Source organism: Topomyia yanbarensis, chromosome 3 (genome assembly GCF_030247195.1).
Source record: "Topomyia yanbarensis strain Yona2022 chromosome 3, ASM3024719v1, whole genome shotgun sequence".
NCBI lineage: Eukaryota > Metazoa > Arthropoda > Insecta > Diptera > Culicidae > Topomyia > Topomyia yanbarensis.
The window spans coordinates 167,897,122-167,916,110 of NC_080672.1; the positions used below are offsets into that span (position 1 = coordinate 167,897,122).

General features: G+C 39.1%; 2 protein-coding genes across 15 annotated transcripts in view; one reads left to right on the plus strand and one right to left on the minus strand.

Annotated features, from left to right (window-relative positions):
• Positions 1 to 10,246, minus strand: part of LOC131691964 (uncharacterized) — a 50,608-nt gene extending 40,362 nt beyond the window's left edge. For 7 of the 13 annotated variants that reach the window (XR_009305889.1, XM_058978762.1, XM_058978757.1 and 4 more), the window contains exon 1: positions 9,925 to 10,246. The gene's annotated coding sequence lies outside the window, so the exon portion shown is untranslated. The remainder of the gene's footprint in view (positions 1 to 9,924) is intronic. The other 6 variants (XM_058978766.1, XM_058978765.1, XM_058978761.1 and 3 more) reach the window with 5 other exon arrangements.
• Positions 10,247 to 14,562: 4,316 nt separating this feature from the next.
• On the plus strand, positions 14,563 to 18,308 carry LOC131691966 (lon protease homolog, mitochondrial). 2 transcript variants are annotated; one of them, XM_058978770.1, is made up of 8 exons: positions 14,563 to 15,148; positions 15,298 to 15,562; positions 15,622 to 15,946; positions 16,002 to 16,131; positions 16,194 to 16,498; positions 16,563 to 16,985; positions 17,052 to 17,239; positions 17,301 to 18,308. In XM_058978770.1, the coding sequence occupies exons 1-8, from the start codon at positions 14,756 to 14,758 to the stop codon at positions 18,179 to 18,181; spliced, it is 2,910 nt and encodes a 969-aa protein (XP_058834753.1). In that variant the 5' UTR covers positions 14,563 to 14,755; the 3' UTR covers positions 18,182 to 18,308. The 2 variants fall into 2 exon arrangements, with proteins under 2 accessions (XP_058834753.1, XP_058834754.1); XM_058978771.1 differs by having other exon boundaries at positions 14,564 to 15,148; positions 15,670 to 15,946.
• The last annotated feature ends 681 nt before the right edge of the window (positions 18,309 to 18,989 follow it).

An 18,989-nucleotide genomic window follows, 5' to 3' on the forward strand; every position in this document is an offset into this window, starting at 1 on the left:
AAATTGAATCATTACACTAAACTGTCACAAATAACTTTTCATTTTGTGCCATTCTCGTGAAAGCGACGGTATTGTTCACAAGTGGCTCACTTACCATCCAACGCTCTTGACAAGCTGATGCTTGTAATAACAAAACTTCAATTTCATTCTTTGTCGATAAATTGATGGCCCTGAAAAGGGCCTTTTCTTTGGGCAGTTTTCGAAATTTACTTGGTGCTGGTGTATATGGTAACAGTTTTGGTGCCATCGAAGACGGCGTGCTTGGCCAACTCTTCTGTGACAGCAGCAAATGGACGGCGGTTTGAATTTTGCGGAACATGCTGCAAACGAACTGCTGCATGCTGATGCTGGAAACGAACTGAGCGTAAGCAACAGCATGCTGAGTTTTTATACCTGACTACAGCACAACGTAAGCTCGTCCTTTTTTGTGTTGTCCTCAATCTGTGTTCGTCGTAGCTCCACCCCTTGGTTGGTCGACCACATATTTTTGATAAAGAACAAAATTGAAATTGTGTTTCCACTACGGAGATTATCGAACACTAAGGGTAAAGAGAGTAATGTAATACGGCACCTTTGTAAAATGTTTGAGAATTGAAACCTTTTTTGAATGCGCCTAGTAAAAATTCACTTCACTCCAGTTTGTTTCTGACCATATTTGCAATTTGCGTACTGAAATAAATCATAATTTAGGGTTTAACCCAAATAGCTCTCCAGGGAGAAACAGTCCATGAAACAGAAAATGCAAACTCATTCTTTGAAATGATTTTGGTGGCCCTGAAAAGGGCCTTTTTATAATGATACAAGTGAGTTCTACCTTTTCAACTTCCAAATCCATACAAAGTGCGTCCCTGCCGCTTCAGAGTATAGACGACATTCATTGCGGTTTTGCGCTTGGCGTGTTCAGTGTAGGTCACGGCATCTCGGATGACATTTTTCTGCACACCATCAGCATTCGTAGATTAAATTGGAGATGCATTTTACATCACCACGACGAGCCAGACGCCGACTGGCAGATTTGGTGATTCCCTGGATTTTATCACGAAGAACCTGGCGATGACGCTTGGTACGGGAACGCAAACATGATACCGCTCATTGTACCGTCCGGACGAGCATGTTGCTCGTGTGGTAAGCGAGCACCCACTGATACAAAACAAGCTCGCGTGACCTGTATATATAACATTCCCGTATGTAATGAAACGCTTACATGCTCCTTTTTGACGGCTCTGCGTGGGATATGCTGACAAATTGCGCATTTTCCTCGCTGTTTCCGAAGGATTTTCTGAAAATCCTTGTTTTGGTTTATTTATAGTAGTCGCAGTAATTCCGAAATTTAATACGATATACGTGCACAAATTTCCGATCAGATAGTGCAAAAATATTGCGATTTCGTCCAGTAGAACGGAAGATACTCGCATTTCAAACCTGGGAAAATTTCTCAACTGAAATTTTTGAAACGGGACCCCATATTGAAACGTTAGAAGTATTCTACTTCAAAATGAAACCAACGATAAACACAACGAATTCGTTCGAGCTATTGTCATGGAGCCGAACGATGATGATATCGAACAGTTGCCCACTGGTGCTCTATCAGCGGTTGTTAAGAAACGTACCAATGTTATGAGCAAGTTAGAGTATTGCGCTATGGTGAGAGCTACAAATGTAGAACAACGTAATTTGATTCTGCATTTAATTGATATCTTGCATAGTTTCGACGGGATGAACATACCTTTGCAAATATTTTTCACTGGTCCTGCAGGATGTGGTAAAACCTTCACACTTCGTATTTTGATGGAGACGTATAATCGTTTCAGTCAATCCCATAATTCGCTAAAAAATGCATATGTTGCTTGTGCCTCCACAGGAAAAGCAGCGGTAGCTATTGGCGGCACTACAGTTCATTCCGCTTTTCGTATTACAATGGCGCGTAGACATAATTCGAAACATGGATTTGAAACTCTTCAACTACATCGTAATGCTTTCGCAGGAATAAAAGCAATCATTATTGATGAAGTGAGTATGATAGGTGCAGATGTACTTAATACCATTCATTCTCGATTGCAAGACATCACTGGTAACTTTGATGATCCGTTTGGAGGAATTCACATTATATTTTGTGGTGATCTTCGGCAATTGCCACCTGTTAATGCTCGACCAGTTTTCAAACCATGTCGAAATTCTTTTCAAGGGCCTGTACTATGGCAATCCTTAAATTTCTTTCCATTAGTGCAAGTTATGCGTCAAACCGATGTTGAATTTTCCACCATACTAACCAAAATTGGTAATGGCGAGGCCCTTACTAGCTCTGAAACTGAGCGGATTGAGAGCCGATTTCGAACAGTCGACTGGTGTAGACAAAATGTACCGAACGCAATACGTCTCTTTCATCGTAATATAGACGTAGAAAAGTATAATACTGAAACATTACGTGATCGGGAGGGGCATGATTTCATTGTGGACGATGTTTTCACAGGTTACAGGAACGCTGAACAGCTAGCAAGCGCTCGTAGTAAACTTCATAAAATGAGCGTTGTGGAAACAGGTGGTTTACCATATTTATTGCGATTGACAATCGGAATGCCCTATATGATCACCACCAACATTGACGTTGAAGATGGAATGGTTAACGGTGCTATAGGGGAACTCAAATTTATCGAACATGGCGAAGATGATTCCGGTGAACATATTAGCCGACTTTGGATGAAATTCGAAAGTGATGTTATTGGTACCACTTTGAAAATTAAATCTCGTCCTTTAGTGTATTCTAAACCAGGTCAACTGCAGTTTGGTTGGGTTCCTCTTACGAAGCGATCAGCTAGCATTAAGCTTGGTAGCATCACTTGCAAACGTATTCAATTTCCGGTTGTTAGTGCATGTGCACTTACAGTACACAAATCGCAGGGAGGTACCTTCTCTGAAGTTGTATTTGACTACGACAAAAGTCTAGAACAACAATTGGTTTATGTTGGGCTGTCGCGAGTCACATCAATGGATGGTCTTTATTTAATTAACTCGAAAAACAATTTTAAATTTAATCATTGTAAGAGTAGTAATACACCCCGTATTGTTGAGCTGAGAACAGAGCTAGAACGTCTATCAAATCATCAGTTGCCGACGATCAGTGGCGTATTACTGGATTTCATTGAACAGGCAGATCATAGTTGTAGCCTAATAAGTTTCAATGTACAAAGCTTGAATGCTCATTCCTCAGACATATCAACTGATAATTTGCTTACCAAAGTTGACATTTTATCCATCAGTGAAACTTGGTTGAACAATTGTTCTGCTGTGGATATAATCGGTTACAGTTGTATCGCCGAATCCAAGCGTCCCCATTCTAGAGCTGGTGGTGTTGCAATTTATCAACGTACTACTGCATCTACTATGGCTATTGTTCATGAAATTGAACAAGTCAGTGAAGAGCATGACGAGAATTTGTCCTTGGCGGATAATAACGGAGACATTTGTGCAACGGAAGTTATGCTAAAAGGTATTAAAACGTTGCTGGTTGCTGTGTACATTTCGCCAGATACAGCATTTAAAGAAAAGCAATTTTTCGTAACGCGTAATTTATTTCCGTATGCTCGGAAAAATATTCCGATTGTTGTTTCAGGAGATTTTAATATAGACATTTCAAAGCAGGAAAACATGAAATTTGTTCATTTCATGAATGAATGCCTCAAGCTTCGTCTTATCTCTGATCCCTCACAAGCTACTACACTTGGAGGTACATGCATTGATTTAGTGTTTGTTAAAAACGTTAATATAGAAAGCCGAAGATATATTTCGTACTTTTCATATCACAGACCAATACTTTGTTTGATTGATCCAGTGATTTAATATGTAATCTGCAATATACAACACAGTAAAATTATAACCGGTTGACGACCTACACCTACACCAATCATATCAGAATCGCATTCATGAACAACAGATGAGCCTGAGCATAGTGAACAGAAGTCAGCAGCATCCAACGATCCAGCGCATCACCATCAACACCAACGCCGAAACCAAAGGTTCTTTTCAGAACCACCATTATTACCATAGAGAATTATTTGAAAATTTCCCATTCAAACGTGATTCCGTTGAATATCATTAGATTTAAATTAACGTCTCGAAGTGAAGTCACGACGCTCCGGTTATGTCACAGACATTACCCACCCATCTTTTTTTTTATATTAGGGTAACCCCTTAATAAAAATATGCTTAGTTGCTAAATTAGACAATATCTTCTCACAAACTGAGATGATTATGACTTTAATTGGTTTAGTTTTCGATAAAAATACACTGAAGAAAAAAATCAGTTTGGACAAGGAAAAGTTTTTTTCAAATAATTTTTTTCCTTAAAAGTGCCCAACTTGAATTTTTGACTGTAGGTATGGAACATAATTATCTATCTTGAAACAAAATTTCATCCAAATCAAAAATGGGGTTTTTTGTAAATCGACTTTAAATTTTTAAAATCGATTTTTTTCAGTGTAGGAGTCAATAAACAATTTTTTCAATATTGTTATTCGAAAGTTTGACAAATTTTGTTAAAACCACTCCTACTTTTGTTGCAGTATGTTATTTTTAGACTATAGCCATTTGAAAAAAAAACTTGGTAAAAAAAAGTTTGGCCCTTTTCAAAAGACAGTCTAGATCATTTTTGGAAAAACAAAGTATGCAAAGTGGCTTTTTGTGACAAAGTCTTTATGTACAGCAAGTTTCATTAGAATCTGAGAGGGTGCTGCAAACTCAGAATACGATTTGGCGCGAAATTCGTCATGTAATTTACTCGGATGAGGATATTTTGTGGTGCGGACATCTATGTGTCGTAATAAAGAAGTTCTAGTTTCATATATATTGCCGCAAGATGTTCAAAATATAGAAAAGCGCACCCTATCATATAACGTAAGCAGAAACGGCATAAACTACTCAATTGGCTCCGCTCAGTGTCTCCGTCTCACAATGAATATAGTAACTATACTCCCACACTACTTTTATAGTGCATGGCGGGCGGGTAACCTAGAACAAAGTGTCAATAGCCTACCGATCGCCAGCATCTAGTTTAACCCTCCTAGCAACCTCTTGGTTTACTTGGCTAGGGGCAGATCACTCTAAGAATGTATAACAAATTTACATCAAATTAGAAAAAAATGCATTGAATTTATTTGTATTTTTGTATCAACTTTGTACTCTCTCACAGCAAAGTTTGTTTGTAGTTACTAGTTGTAGTGTAGTTTGTTAGTTTGTAGGTATCTAGTTGTAATTTCTAAATGCGCGAACGAGTGCTACTGCGGATACTCTTGATGTGTTGTGTGCTCAAGTGTTAACATTTAAATAACGTGAAGCGGGTATCTTTGATCAACGAGGAAACTTTGACCACATAAATCTTGTTTCCGTAACTGTACGATAAGAAAATTCCCCTTAACAAAATCATCGACACGAAAAAAAAATTTCCTGGAAAACTTCGGTAAAAGTACTTTGTATCTATACAGATAATTTTGTTTTCTTTGGGGATGTAGAAATATTGGGCATGAAATTGCCTCAAGGTAACTTTTCGCTCGTTATATCACTTTTTGGTTCAATGATTCGACTGAATAAAGTTACCTCGAGAGCAAAGATTGTAAATTCAAGATAAAATTTTTATATTTTTGCGCAAAAACAAAATAAATCACCTAACAGTTTGAATCTATGGGTACCAGCACCTGCTTTAAAAATACAAACAATTGCATCTAATTGATATCATAAGTTATTCGAAAATCGTTTGAAAATGTGATCATTGCTGCCCCATTTTACGGTGACTAGAACTCGAACTCGAATCGGCTCTAAAGATACCTAGACCACAGTGAGGCAGGATGCCACATTCGTTGAACGAACTTTCTTGGGCTCTGAGTACGGAATCATACAAGTTTGGTGTTTTCGTCAGTGTTTGATAAACAGAGCATCACTTTGAAAATTTTGGATCCGATTAAGATAAGTAAAAACTGACCTAGATGAACTTCATTTTTTGATAGAACAATCCCAACAAAAAAAATCTCATGCAAAAATGCTTTACAAGTATCACATGGTAAATATTATCGCTTATGTCGTGGACGTGGATGATTTCCCTAAAAGAGCCAAATCCGATCGAACTGCACACCAGTCTGAACAAATTGAGCTTTCCGCTTAAACAAACCACACCAATTTGAATAAGCGACTTGACATTTGCAAGAACCAGGATGATTAGTTTTTGCGAAATAGTAAAAAACACCCAAATAATAGCTCTGGTGCAAGAACTGCCCTCTTTCCTGAACAAACCTCACACTCAAGGTCAAAAAAATCAACAACTAGAAGGAACTTTGCGTAATCCCACTCGTGAATTGATCTATTTTCCTGTTTGATAAAATTGAGAACATTTTCATAATCCATTATATAAATAATACATATGTTTACTGGCATAAGGTTTCGTTACATTGTTAGATGGATTAATTAGCTCTTACTGTATTACATGTAGACTTTCAAATCAATAAAACCTACTTAGAAATTACTAAAATTTTCATTTATTAACTGCTAATCGCCCAGAAGATGAGCAATAACAAACCAAGTAATCGGTAAATGGATGTCCATGTGATCGATGAATGGATATTCATTACTTGTATTGGGGTGTATTGGGTCGATTGGCATAAAGTCGTTTGGCATAAGGTCATTTAGCATAACGGTTATTTATCATTATGATCATTTGGCATATTTTCGAGAATTTATCACACTGAAGGTCATTTGGCGGAACGGACATTTGAAATAACTGTCATTTGGCATAATTTTGAGAAATGATCACACTGAAGGTAATTTGGCATAACGGACATTTGGCATAATTTTGAGAAGTGATCACACTGAAGGTTTCAACTACAGGGAAACACATAATTTAAGATTGTGTGAGAAGTCAATTATGCCGTTGTAAGCAGCTGACATGTAGCTCAAATGTTTGAGCATAACGGCAACTACCTAAATATTCAAATGACTTCAAATGAGTTTGTTTACCAATAGTACTAAAATTGAACTTGAACCAAAATTAATTATATTGTTCTGCTTCGCCAATTCATAAAAAAACATTTACGCCTAATGTGGCTACGTCATCACTGTCGTTCCGTCGGACAACTAATTTATAGCCCCTATGTTCGAGTAATTCGAGCAAACGAGTGGATCACAGGTTTGCTTGTGAGGGGCCGCCGCTTCCGACGGTGGGTCGCGGCCACCTCGCCTGGCGGATCCTCAGCGGCTATGCTCCGCTTCGGATCCTTGGTCCTGGTTATGCTTCGCCCCAAGTACTAGAGCAGTGTAACAACCGATGGTTGAATATATGTAAGTTCATTCATAAAATCATCGTTTGCAAATTACAAATGATAAAGTATATAATTCGAAAGCACAGCTTATGATATAAAAAAAGATAATGAGGATAATTTTAATAATCGAAACACTGTATGCAAAACTAAAACTCACTGTCGATCATAATAATAATGGACAAAACAAAACATACGTTTGGTGGATTGAAGTTCTACACTATACTATTCTTTTTTTTTTTTTTTTATTTCAATTATAGAGGTTTTAACCTTAAGGTCATTCGCCTCTTCGGGTTAGAAAAATCTCTTAGGAAAAATTTCTAACCCTATGTACGGGGTCGGGACTCGAACCCAGGTGCGCTGCGTACAAGGCAATCGATTTACCAATACGCTACGCTACTATTCTAAACGTAAGTCATAAACGAGTATCCATAAATGGAAAAATGAACAAGCACAAAGATTTCAAAAATGAAACTCAAAATTTAAAATTTGTATTTAAAAGAAAGCAAAATCAATTATAAAATGTATTCAATCGAAATATAATCAATACCAGATAATGGATAACATTAATTGCTAAATGCAGCTTTTAGCTTTGATCTATTTTCCTTCTATGGATAACATTAATTGCTAAATGCAGCTTTTAGCTTTACCAGATAAACTACACATTCGTCTGTTATTCCAAATGACCTTCCGTGAGATCACTTAGCAAAATTTATGCCAAATGTCCGTTATACCAAATGACCTTCAGTATGATCAATTCTCAAAATTATGCCAAGTGACCATTATGACAAATGATCGTTATGCCAAATGACCTTCGGTATAACCAATTTTCAAAATTATTCCATGACCACTCTACTTGTATTGTCGGCGAATGGCCCTCTACGCGCCACCGAAAAACTACCTAAAATTCAGTACTTTTGATTCAATCTCGTGGTATCGTGCAGGAAGGTAAAATTAGGTAAACCGTGTTGAAGGTAGTTTCCATTTAACTACGGCAAAAATAATAACTCAACCTTGTGTTTAATTTACTTAAATTTAAGTTGAATTTATCTAATTTTGAGTATACCCCAAACAACTTAAAAGTACCTTACTGCACGGAAGACCTCGACTGAATCGAATCTCTCGTTTTGTTTTTGACAACACTAATAGCGACGCACAGCAAAAAGTACCTAAATTTAAGTTAAAATATCTTATTTTGTAGGTTATTTTATGGTTGCGTGTAGAGTAGTTGGGCGTTTTGGATATCTCGACAAGCATGTCAAATGGTCCTAAGTGGAAATGAGAGCCTCCCTTTATTTACTTTCTTTTTCGATTATTACGGCGTCACCATAAAACTTTTCAATATTGTTTCAGGATGCATCGAAAAACTCTGATTCCGAGTAGCATTTTATGCTAAGAGTTAAGGAACAAACGTATAAACGGCCGAGTTATTAGCGAAAGAGAAAGTAAACAAAGAGAAACTGTCATTTACACTTAGGACCATTTGACATGCTTGGCTAGATAGTATGTAGTGGTTTAAAAACTTTAGTTGAAAACGGAGGTAATTGTTTACTTTAGCTACTATTCCCCTTGTAAGTGGAAAACATGTTTTTCTTTCGTGAATATGCTAGTTTAGTGTTGTAGATTCATAAAAAGAGGCGGAAAGCGAAAATTTTTAATAATTCATTAATGAGACTAAAAATAAGTTCTATCTACTAACCTTGCACATAGGGTTATTATGCTCCCAAAAGAAAGGTTTTGGGCGGAGCTAGTTTGATGCGGCTATGCCGCATTGCCGAGTCTAAGGATAAGAAGCGGCGCAAAGCCGCTGAGGATCCGCTGGACGAGCCTTCCTTGTACTTGTCTTCAGAAACGCAAGCGAACCTATGATCCACTCGTTTGCCCGGTATACTCAAACAGGGGCTATCCCTAGTTTAAGTCCGACTGAGCGGCAGCGAAGTCGGACAGCACCCATTTCAAACGATGTAGCGTAGCCACATTAGGCAGTGACAGTAATTTAATTTTTGCCGATGAATACAATCCTACAGTTACTAAATAAAACATTGTTAATGTCTAATGTGTCTATGCCACATCGATTTTTTTCACATGCTGTCCGACTTCGCTACCGCTCAGTCGGACTTAAACTAGGGATGACCCCTATGTGTGAGTATACCAAGCAAACGAGTGGATCACAGGTTCGCTTACGTTTCCGATGACGAGTACGAGGATTATGGCGATGCGGCATAGCCGCATTAAATTAGCTTCGCCAAAAACCTTACTTTCGGGATCACAATAACCCTATGAACAAAGTTATTAGGTACAACTTAATTTAAAGCTAATTTATGAATTATTAAAAATTTTCGCTTTCGCCTCTTTTTTATGAATCTACAACACTAAACTAGCATATTCACGAAAGAGACATGTTTTCCACTTACAGGGGGAAAAGTAGCTAAAGTAAACAATTACCAAAACGGACATCTGTTAATCTTATTTTTTTAATGAATGTTGAAAGTTAAAATGGCTGTTATTTGATCGGTAGATGGGCCTTGCACGGTATATAAAATCGAAAACTTCGTTTTCCGCCCTTTATAAAATCCAATGTTTTGCATTCTTGGCAACACTGACATGTCCTCCGAAATACACTCACACTGCTTTCAAACTTGAAGCACATACACTGAAAATCGCTACACACTGGGTACAACTAAACCGTAAGATGAGATGCAAGGAGCAAGCCAAATGTGAGGTTATTCAAAATCCCCGACGCAGCAGTCACTATAAATGCAGTTTTCTGCGAAATAAATCCTCCAATCATAGAATTTCACCGCATACACTTTTAGCACATCGATGTCAACATACTTCACACTAAATTGTGCAATTATTGAGCGCAAAATACGAATGTTTCGACGTCAGAAAACTAAAACGAAAAACGATGCGAACCTACGCTCCAGCAAACTCGCGAGTGATTGATAAAACTTACGATTGCTCTTTCAGCGTGCTTGTCAAGTTCTACTGGGTCAATTCGCCGTAAAAGTTCTTTTTCAGTGGGTGTGTTGAATTATCTGGTCGTTTTCATAATACACTGAAAAAATCTTGTTCCGGATAGAAATCTACAATATTCGACAAACATATGATTACGGCTTAAAAGCCAACTATAAAAATTCTATTTGAAATGAAATTTCCTAACAAAACGCTATGTATCAATCACATATGTTGGTAGCAAACAAAAGAGAAAACTCTTCTCTTCCATTAACTACTGTAAACTGTTTGGCCAGTAACAATTTGTCCGGAACATTCTTTCAAAGATAATTTTGACAGTTGGCTTTTAAGCCATAATCATATGTTTGTCGAGAATAACGTTTACCCTACAAACAATAATAAAACAATAGATGTTATGGTTATCACTTTTTCAACATTGTTCGACGCAGAGTTCTCGCAGTAGATTTACAATAAAACTTTCTGTAGTAACCAATTTTACTGTTCAGAGAAAAAATGATACGGTAGATTCACATCATATGTTACTGTTTCTGAGCAAAAAATGTACACGGATACGAAAAACTACTGAGCTCTTTTGATTCAATCTTGGGCGCAAATAACCAATAAGCATTATAACATAGCCTAATATCTGCTTTAGATCCACATATAAAGCTGTCTTTAAGAGCCGTGAAGCCCAAAATACTTATATAATGCTGGTATTATGCCAGAAAAGGCGAAATATAGTGCTATTACTGTGCAGAGATTGACAGCTGGTTTCTGCAGTACTAATGCTATTATATAGCACCAGGGCGCATATGTCAAATTTGAAAGCCTAATATTGACATTACTAATGCTATTAAAAAGCTTCAGTTGGCTGTCATTGTCCGCCATGATTTTAAAACCATTTCTGTTTCCTTTCGGTATGATAAGCAAAAAGGAAAAATTTTAAATTAAAATGTTCTGTTTAAAACCGTAATTGACTTTCTTCTAATGCATTGTAATGAATATCCTTAATGGGTTTTCGTTCTCACATGATATTAAATGTTTTATGAAAATAACCTTTAGTAAGTCTCGAACTGAGGTACCTTGCCTCGTCCTTCACGGTAAGTGTGTTGCGTTTGCTCCCTGGACTATATTGCATATGTTCGATTGAAATGAAATATGCCGAATATAATCTTCAAGAAGAGTTGCATAACAAATAAACCCACTGCATTACAATAGCATTATATCGGCTTTTTATTTGCTCTATATTGGCACTAAATGCACTTGTAAAGCTTACATGCTTTAAAGATCCATGAAGCATGTACGCGTTATATCAGCTTTATATACGCATATAGGGCAAGCGATAATGCTATATGTCGGATGTGCAGTTATGCAGTATTGATGCTAATATAGAGCTTTATTGCATTGTTAATGCTGTAATAGAGTTTCAATGCAACATTAGTGCAAATGCATATGTCGTTGGTAATAGCACTATGTTTTACCTTTTTTGGCATTATTGGTTCGAATCAAAACTCGTCGAAATGTCAATTGACGATAAGTTCATCCGGAGTGTTCATTTGTGTTTACATCTTGCTAGCGTTGCCAATTTTATTTTCTGTCCACCACCCAATGTGGCTACGCCACATCGCTTTTGCGCGTGCTGTCCGACTTCGCTACCGCTCAGTCGGACTTAAACTAGGGGTAGCCCCTATGTTTGAGTAAGCCGGGCAAACGAGTGGATCACAGGTTCGCTTGTTTCCAACGGCGGGTCGGTGGCCACCTCGCCCGGCGGATCCTCAGCGGTTTTGCGTCGCTTCGGTTCCTAGGCCTCGGTTATGCGGCTAAGCCGCATCGAAATGGTGCACCTTAAACATTCTAACTAGAATCGGTTGTGTCACCGGAGCCGGAATACGAATTAGAACCAGCCAGCATTCCGGCTGAGCTTAACTGGGAAGTTAAGTAAAATATAATCTGGAAATTAAAATTTTCTGGCAACGCTCCAGCACCCCGTTTAATTCTAATGATTTCACCACCTGGGCGCCAGGTTGACGATATGAAATGAACTTTGTTTACTTTCGACAAGTTTTGATTCGAGCCAACAACACCCAGCCGGGAAGTTTAGTAAAATTTAATCTGGAAATAAAAATTTTCTGGCAACGCTCCAGCACCTCGTTGAATTCTAACGATTTCACCACCTGGCCGACAGGTTGACGATATGAAATAAACTTTGTTTACTTTCGACAAGTTTTGATTCAAGCCAACAACATCCAGCCCTCTTTAAGACAGCTTTATATGTGTATCTAAAGCAGATATTGGGCTACGTTATAATGCTTATTGGTTACTTGGATATTTCTTGTAAATACACACATTAGGTTCATGTGCCAGCAAATATTGTCTATTAAGATTTCTGACAGCTCTTTTACAACCACAGATGCAAAGTCAAACCAAAGGAGTTTGGTTTGTTTGCCTCACGAAATACCTAACGTCAACCGGTTTTTGCATTTTTTTTGTTTTCTTCACGAAATAATTCGGCACCGTTTCTTTTTTAACGGGAGTAGAAAGGTCAATATGCCACCGCTAATTGCAAAAATCTTTGTGTAAAATCAATTGACTAATCCATGTGCAGTTGTGTTCGGTTAATGCAAGATTAAGGCAAAATCGGGTGGAATTTTTGCCAAATGAGGTTAAATCAGATGACGAATTGAAAACATAGCGTTATATGTATGCTGTCTATACCCCAGTAAAGTTCTGCCGGAAATTAACTGGATATCTGGCTGGTTCCAGTTCGTACACCGGCTCCAGTGACACAACCGATTCTAACTAGAATCTGTTGTGTCACTGGAGCCGGAATACGAACTGGAACCAGCCAGAATTCCAGGACCAGGTGTTCGCTCTTCGTCAAGTACTGCAGAAATGCCGCGAGTACAATGTGCCCACACATCATGTGTTCATCGACTTCAAAGCCGCATACGACACTATCGATCGAGATCAGCTATGGCAGATTATGCACGAGTACGGATTCCCGGACAAACTGACGCGATTAGTGAAGGCGACGATGGATCGGGTGATGTGCGTAGTACGTGTCTCAGGGACGCTCTCGAGTCCCTTCGAATCACGCAGAGGGTTACGGCAAGGTGATGGTCTCTCGTGTCTGTTATTCAACATCGCGCTGGAAGGTGTAATAAGAAGAGCAGGGATCGACACGAGTGGTACGATTTTCACAAAGTCCGTTCAGCTACTTGGCTTCGCCGATGACGTTGATATTATTGCACGAAACTTTGAGAAGATGGAGGAAGTCTACATCAGACTGAAAAGAGAAGCCAAGCGCGTCGGACTTGCCATCAACACGTCGAAGACAAAGTACATGATAGGAAGAGGTTCACGAGAAGAGAATGAGAACCGCCCGCCTCGAGTTTGCATCGGTGGCGACGAAATCGAGGTGGTTGAAGAGTTCGTGTACTTGGGCTCACTGGTGACTGCCGACAATGATACCAGCAGAGAGATTCGTAGACGCATCGTGGCAGGAAATCGTGCTTACTTTGGCCTCCGCAAGACACTTCGGTCGAACAGAATTCGCCGTCGCACGAAGTTGACCATCTACAAGACGCTGATTAGACCGGTAGTTCTCTACGGGCACGAGACCTGGACCATGCTCGTGGAGGACCAACGCGCACTTGGTGTCTTCGAACGGAAAGTGCTGCGTACCATCTACGGTGGAGTGCAGATGGAAGACGGCACATGGAGACGGCGAATGAACCATGAGCTGCATCAGCTGTTGGGGGAGCCGCCCATCTGTCATACCGCGAAAATCGGACGACTAAGGTGGGCCGGGCACGTAGCCAGAATGTCGGACAATAGCCCGGTGAAAACGGTTCTCAATTGCAATCCGACCGGTATAAGAAGACGTGGCGCGCAGCGAGCACGATGGATCGACCAGGTGGAAGACGATTTGCGGACCCTTCGCAGACTGCGTGGCTGGCGACGCGCGGCCATGGACCGAGTGGAATGGAGGAATCTTTTGTATACGGCACAGGCCACTTCGGCCTTAATCTGTTAATAAATTAAAAAAACCAGCCAGAATTCCGGTTCATTTCCGGCTGAGCTTAACTGGGACACATTACAACTGTGTTGGTGTCCTAGAGTCAAATAAGTCAATAGGCAAAACGTTTAAATTTTTCTAAGTAATTACACTCAACTGCGCTTAGATATTTTTATAAAATTCGCTTTGTTTACATTTGGCAGTTAGGCCCTTTTCAAATGTTTGGCTAAACATCTTTTTCTTGGGGGCTGTCCTGTCAGAAATCTTAATGTCAGTCTTAGGTCTATCTTCTACTTGGTCATTTTTGTAAGTTTTCCAGTGTTTTCGATAGTGCGGTAGGAATATGCGATTGGCAGTCATAAATTCTGATGTAACATTAACGTATTCATAATTTTTGGAAAACCTGGAAAACATGTTCAGTTGTGTATGAAAATAGACCGATAATTTTATAAGTAAATCCGTTCAACCGTATCAAGAGCTAGAAATGAATCAACTTACGTGTGTTCTTAACCGGCTTTCTGTAAAAAGTGTCGTCCAAAATGCTATGTTTTTCTCGAGCACAGCCAAACGGATTGTTCCAAACAGAACCGGATTTCTTTTGAAAAACAACGCGACGGTTCAAGGTTCTATTCGAGCATCTTTTGTGTTCGATTCTCGGATATGGCATCAACGACAGAATATAATGCAAGTTATAAGTTCACGAACCTTCTGTACTAAACGGGATCAGGATGAGGATGAAATAGATGTTGAACCAGAACCAGTGTCTTTCTCCAATCAACTACCTGCTACTGTAGCTATTCCAGAGGTTTGGCCCCATTTACCGGTGATTGCGGCCAAACGTAATCCTGTATTTCCAAGGTTCATGAAAATTTTAGAGGTCAGTGAACGCGTATTGAAGTATTTCGAGAATGTTCTAACAGAATATGTAATACTCGACTTAAATTTAGTAGAAGCGACATCTGTTAGGCATTGTTTTCAGTACAGAGAATGTGAACTAGATATAAAATTCTGTTTGCCCATTGACAGGTTACCAACCCGATACTCATAGACCTTATAAGGCGAAAGGTTAAGTTGAACCAACCATACGCCGGTATATTCCTCAAAAGGGATGACGACAATCCTAGTGAAGTTGTTGACAATCTGACTGAAATATACAATGTGGGAACGTTTGCGCAAATACAGGAAATGCAAGATCTTGGCGATAAGCTCCGGCTGGTTGTGACCGCCCATCGACGAATAAAGATTGTGGGTCAATTGTTCGAAGATTTGGACGCACCACCGGAAGGCAAGCGTAAGTATCGACAGTAAATCAGTTGGATTAATTAGATTGTTGTGTTCCACATCTCACAGAAATGACAATAAAATATCCATTGTTTAAAACGCAAATCAATATCTCAGTGGACGAAAGTGATGCGGAAAAACGACGCCGGAAGCACAAAAATCGTAATAAGAAAATTATCCGGAATGCTAACAACGACAGCACTTTGGACGGGGAACCGATTGAAGAACCACCTAAGCGACGGTTATTGAAAGACGGCGAACATCAGCCTGTTCTGATGGTGGAAGTGGAAAACATTAAACATGAAGCATTTAAACACACCGAGGAAGTGAAGGCCCTTACACAGGAAGTAATTAAAACCATACGGGATATTATAACGATGAATCCACTGTATAGGTAAGTAATATCGTAAGAATACAATTTGTTGTGAAAATTGTTAGTCTTTTTGTAGGGAAAGCTTACAGCAAATGTTGCATCAGAACCAACGTGTGGTAGACAACCCAGTATATCTTTGCGATCTTGGGGCATCTTTGTCGGCTGCAGATCCACCAGAATTGCAAGAAATTCTCGAGGAAATGGACGTAAGTTTCTTAATCCATTTTTCCTAAAAAATGCTCGTTTTCCACCATTTCTTTATTTCCAGATTCCAAAGCGGCTTATGTTAGCCCTGTCGCTACTGAAGAAAGAATTAGAACTGTCGAAATTGCAAGCAAAAATTGGCCGGGAAGTAGAAGAGAAAGTGAAACAACAACACCGGAAGTACATTCTGCAGGAGCAGCTAAAGGTTATAAAAAAAGAACTTGGCATCGAGAAAGATGACAAAGATGCTATCGGCGAAAAGTATCGCGAGCGAATTAAAGACAAGGTAGTTCCGAAAGCGGTGGCCGACGTTATCGAAGAAGAGCTTAACAAACTAAACTTTCTAGAAAGTCATAGCTCGGAATTCAAGTGAGTCACCTTCCTGTTTCAATAAATGTAACTATTCAACAATGCCTCTTTTCTCTTCTAACAGTGTTACGCGAAATTATCTTGACTGGCTAACTACCCTGCCATGGGGAGTAATGAGTGAAGAAAATTTAGATATTGATCGAGCCACTGAAGTCTTAAACGCTGATCACTATGGCATGGAAGACATCAAAAAGCGAATACTTGAATTCATCGCCGTGAGCCAATTGAAGGGAACAACCCAGGGAAAAATTCTCTGTTTCCACGGTCCTCCCGGTGTAGGCAAAACGAGTATTGCGCGGTCGATTGCCCAAGCTTTGAATCGAGAGTACTTCCGTTTCAGCGTTGGAGGCATGACCGATGTTGCTGAAATCAAAGGACATAGACGGACCTACGTCGGTGCGATGCCGGGAAAATTAATACAGTGTTTGAAGAAAACAAAAACCGAAAATCCACTGGTCTTGATTGATGAGGTGGACAAGATTGGAAAGTAAGATATCTTACGCCTTGAGTTAATTATTATTCATTCGACTGTATTTTTAAATGTATATTATAGAGGTTTTCAGGGCGACCCTAGCTCAGCGCTCTTAGAACTGTTAGATCCCGAGCAGAATGTAAATTTTCTAGATCACTACCTCGATGTAGCAGTTGACCTATCTAAGGTTCTGTTCATTTGCACCGCCAACGTTGTAGATACGATCCCAGAGCCATTGCGGGATCGAATGGAGATGATCGAAATGTCAGGTAACGGAAAATGTCGAAAAAAGAAATTTTCGAACAAAGCTAATTTTAATACCTTTTATAGGTTACGTCGCTGAAGAAAAAGTGGCTATTGCGAAGCAGTATCTCATTCCGCAAGCAAAAAAAGATTGTGGTCTGGAAGACAAGCACATCAACATTAACGATGACGCGTTGAATCTACTTATTCGAAGTTACTGTCGAGAATCGGGAGTGCGCAATTTACAGAAACAAATAGAAAAAATCGTTCGAAAAGTGACGTTCAAGGTAGTCCGCAAGGAAATTGAATCTACCGAAATTACGGAAGGAAACCTAAGCGAATTTTTGGGTAAGCCCATATTTACGCACGATCGAATGTACGACCAGACCCCTGCGGGAGTTGTTATGGGACTCGCGTGGACGGCCATGGGAGGTTCCGCGCTATATATCGAAACTGCCAAACGAAAATTGCTCGAGTCGTTAAAGAAGGATAGCGCAGGAGATGGATCTCTCGAATTAACAGGTCATTTGGGCGACGTCATGAAGGAATCAGCTAGAATTGCACTTACAGTGGCACGGAACTTCATCAAACAGTCTGACAAAAATAACGACTTTTTAGAATCTACTCACATCCATTTGCACGTGCCAGAAGGAGCTACACCTAAAGACGGGCCCAGTGCCGGAGTCACTATTGTTACCGCTCTTTTGTCACTAGCCAAAGGATTACCCATTCGTCAAAACGTGGCCATGACAGGTGAAATCTCGCTCATGGGTAAAGTTCTTCCTGTTGGTGGTATCAAAGAAAAGACAATAGCCGCCAAGAGAAGTGGCGTAAATTGTCTTATTCTGCCGGAAGAAAACAAAAAAGACTACACGGATCTACCCAAGTTCATCACCGACGGTCTAGAAGTACACTTTGTAGATCAGTACTCTGATGTGTATAAAATAGTGTTTCCGCAGTCGTCGTGAGCTGTGTACTAGAGAAGCAGGGGCTTTCCGACATCAATGAAGTTAGTTAAATGATTTAGACTATAAGTTTGTAATTACTATTAGATTTATTGATAAGAAAGACCCTCAAATATAAGTATTTTTGTTACTTATTTTTTCATTTTTACTGACATGCCGATTCACTGGGAATTGGGTAATTACTTGAAGCACAAGAGGAAGCATGTTCATTTATTTGCAACTCAAGTAAGAAGATGTAAGTGCGAGATATATGCAAGTATCTAGTTCAATGAACTTGTTCAATCTTCAAACTATTAGAGGTAATGTATAGGTAATATGTACATATAATTTTGCCGTTGCCTGATCTGCTTAACAGGCGAGTTGTCGGCAGGGTAAACAGTTTTCAAGGAACATCTAGTAAATCAATAATAAAATATCAGACACGACAACCATATCAAAACTAAAGGATTATGAATTCTTTGGGTTTAAAAAATGATTGTATGCTTATACTTTTTACCTTATAGATTACTAGCTAATACCCATCGCGCGTTGCTGCGACTTTCAATGAAATAGGAGGAAAACACCATTTGTTCCGAAGCGCCATCTTGCGGACAGATAATCCCCAACTAATAGCACACAAACACGCTCCATAACAAATGCTTACTATGTGCAAATTTGTTACAGCAATCGGTTAAGCCGTTGGGTGACTAGTGTGTTGTGTGTGTGAGTAGTTAGTGAGTATAGATATAGATTATATATATATATATATATATATATATATATATATATATATATATATATATATAATATATATATATATATATATATATAT

Excerpts from the sequence above, each read along its gene's own strand:
- LOC131691966 (XM_058978770.1), top strand. The coding sequence starts at position 14,756 with ATGAATCAACTTACGTGTGTTCTTAACCGGCTTTCTGTAAAAAGTGTC. Across the intron at positions 15,563-15,621 it reads CGCACCACCGGAAGGCAAGC|AAATGACAATAAAATATCCA; the intron begins GTAAGTATCGAC and ends CACATCTCACAG. Across the intron at positions 17,240-17,300 it reads GGAGATGATCGAAATGTCAG|GTTACGTCGCTGAAGAAAAA; the intron begins GTAACGGAAAAT and ends TACCTTTTATAG.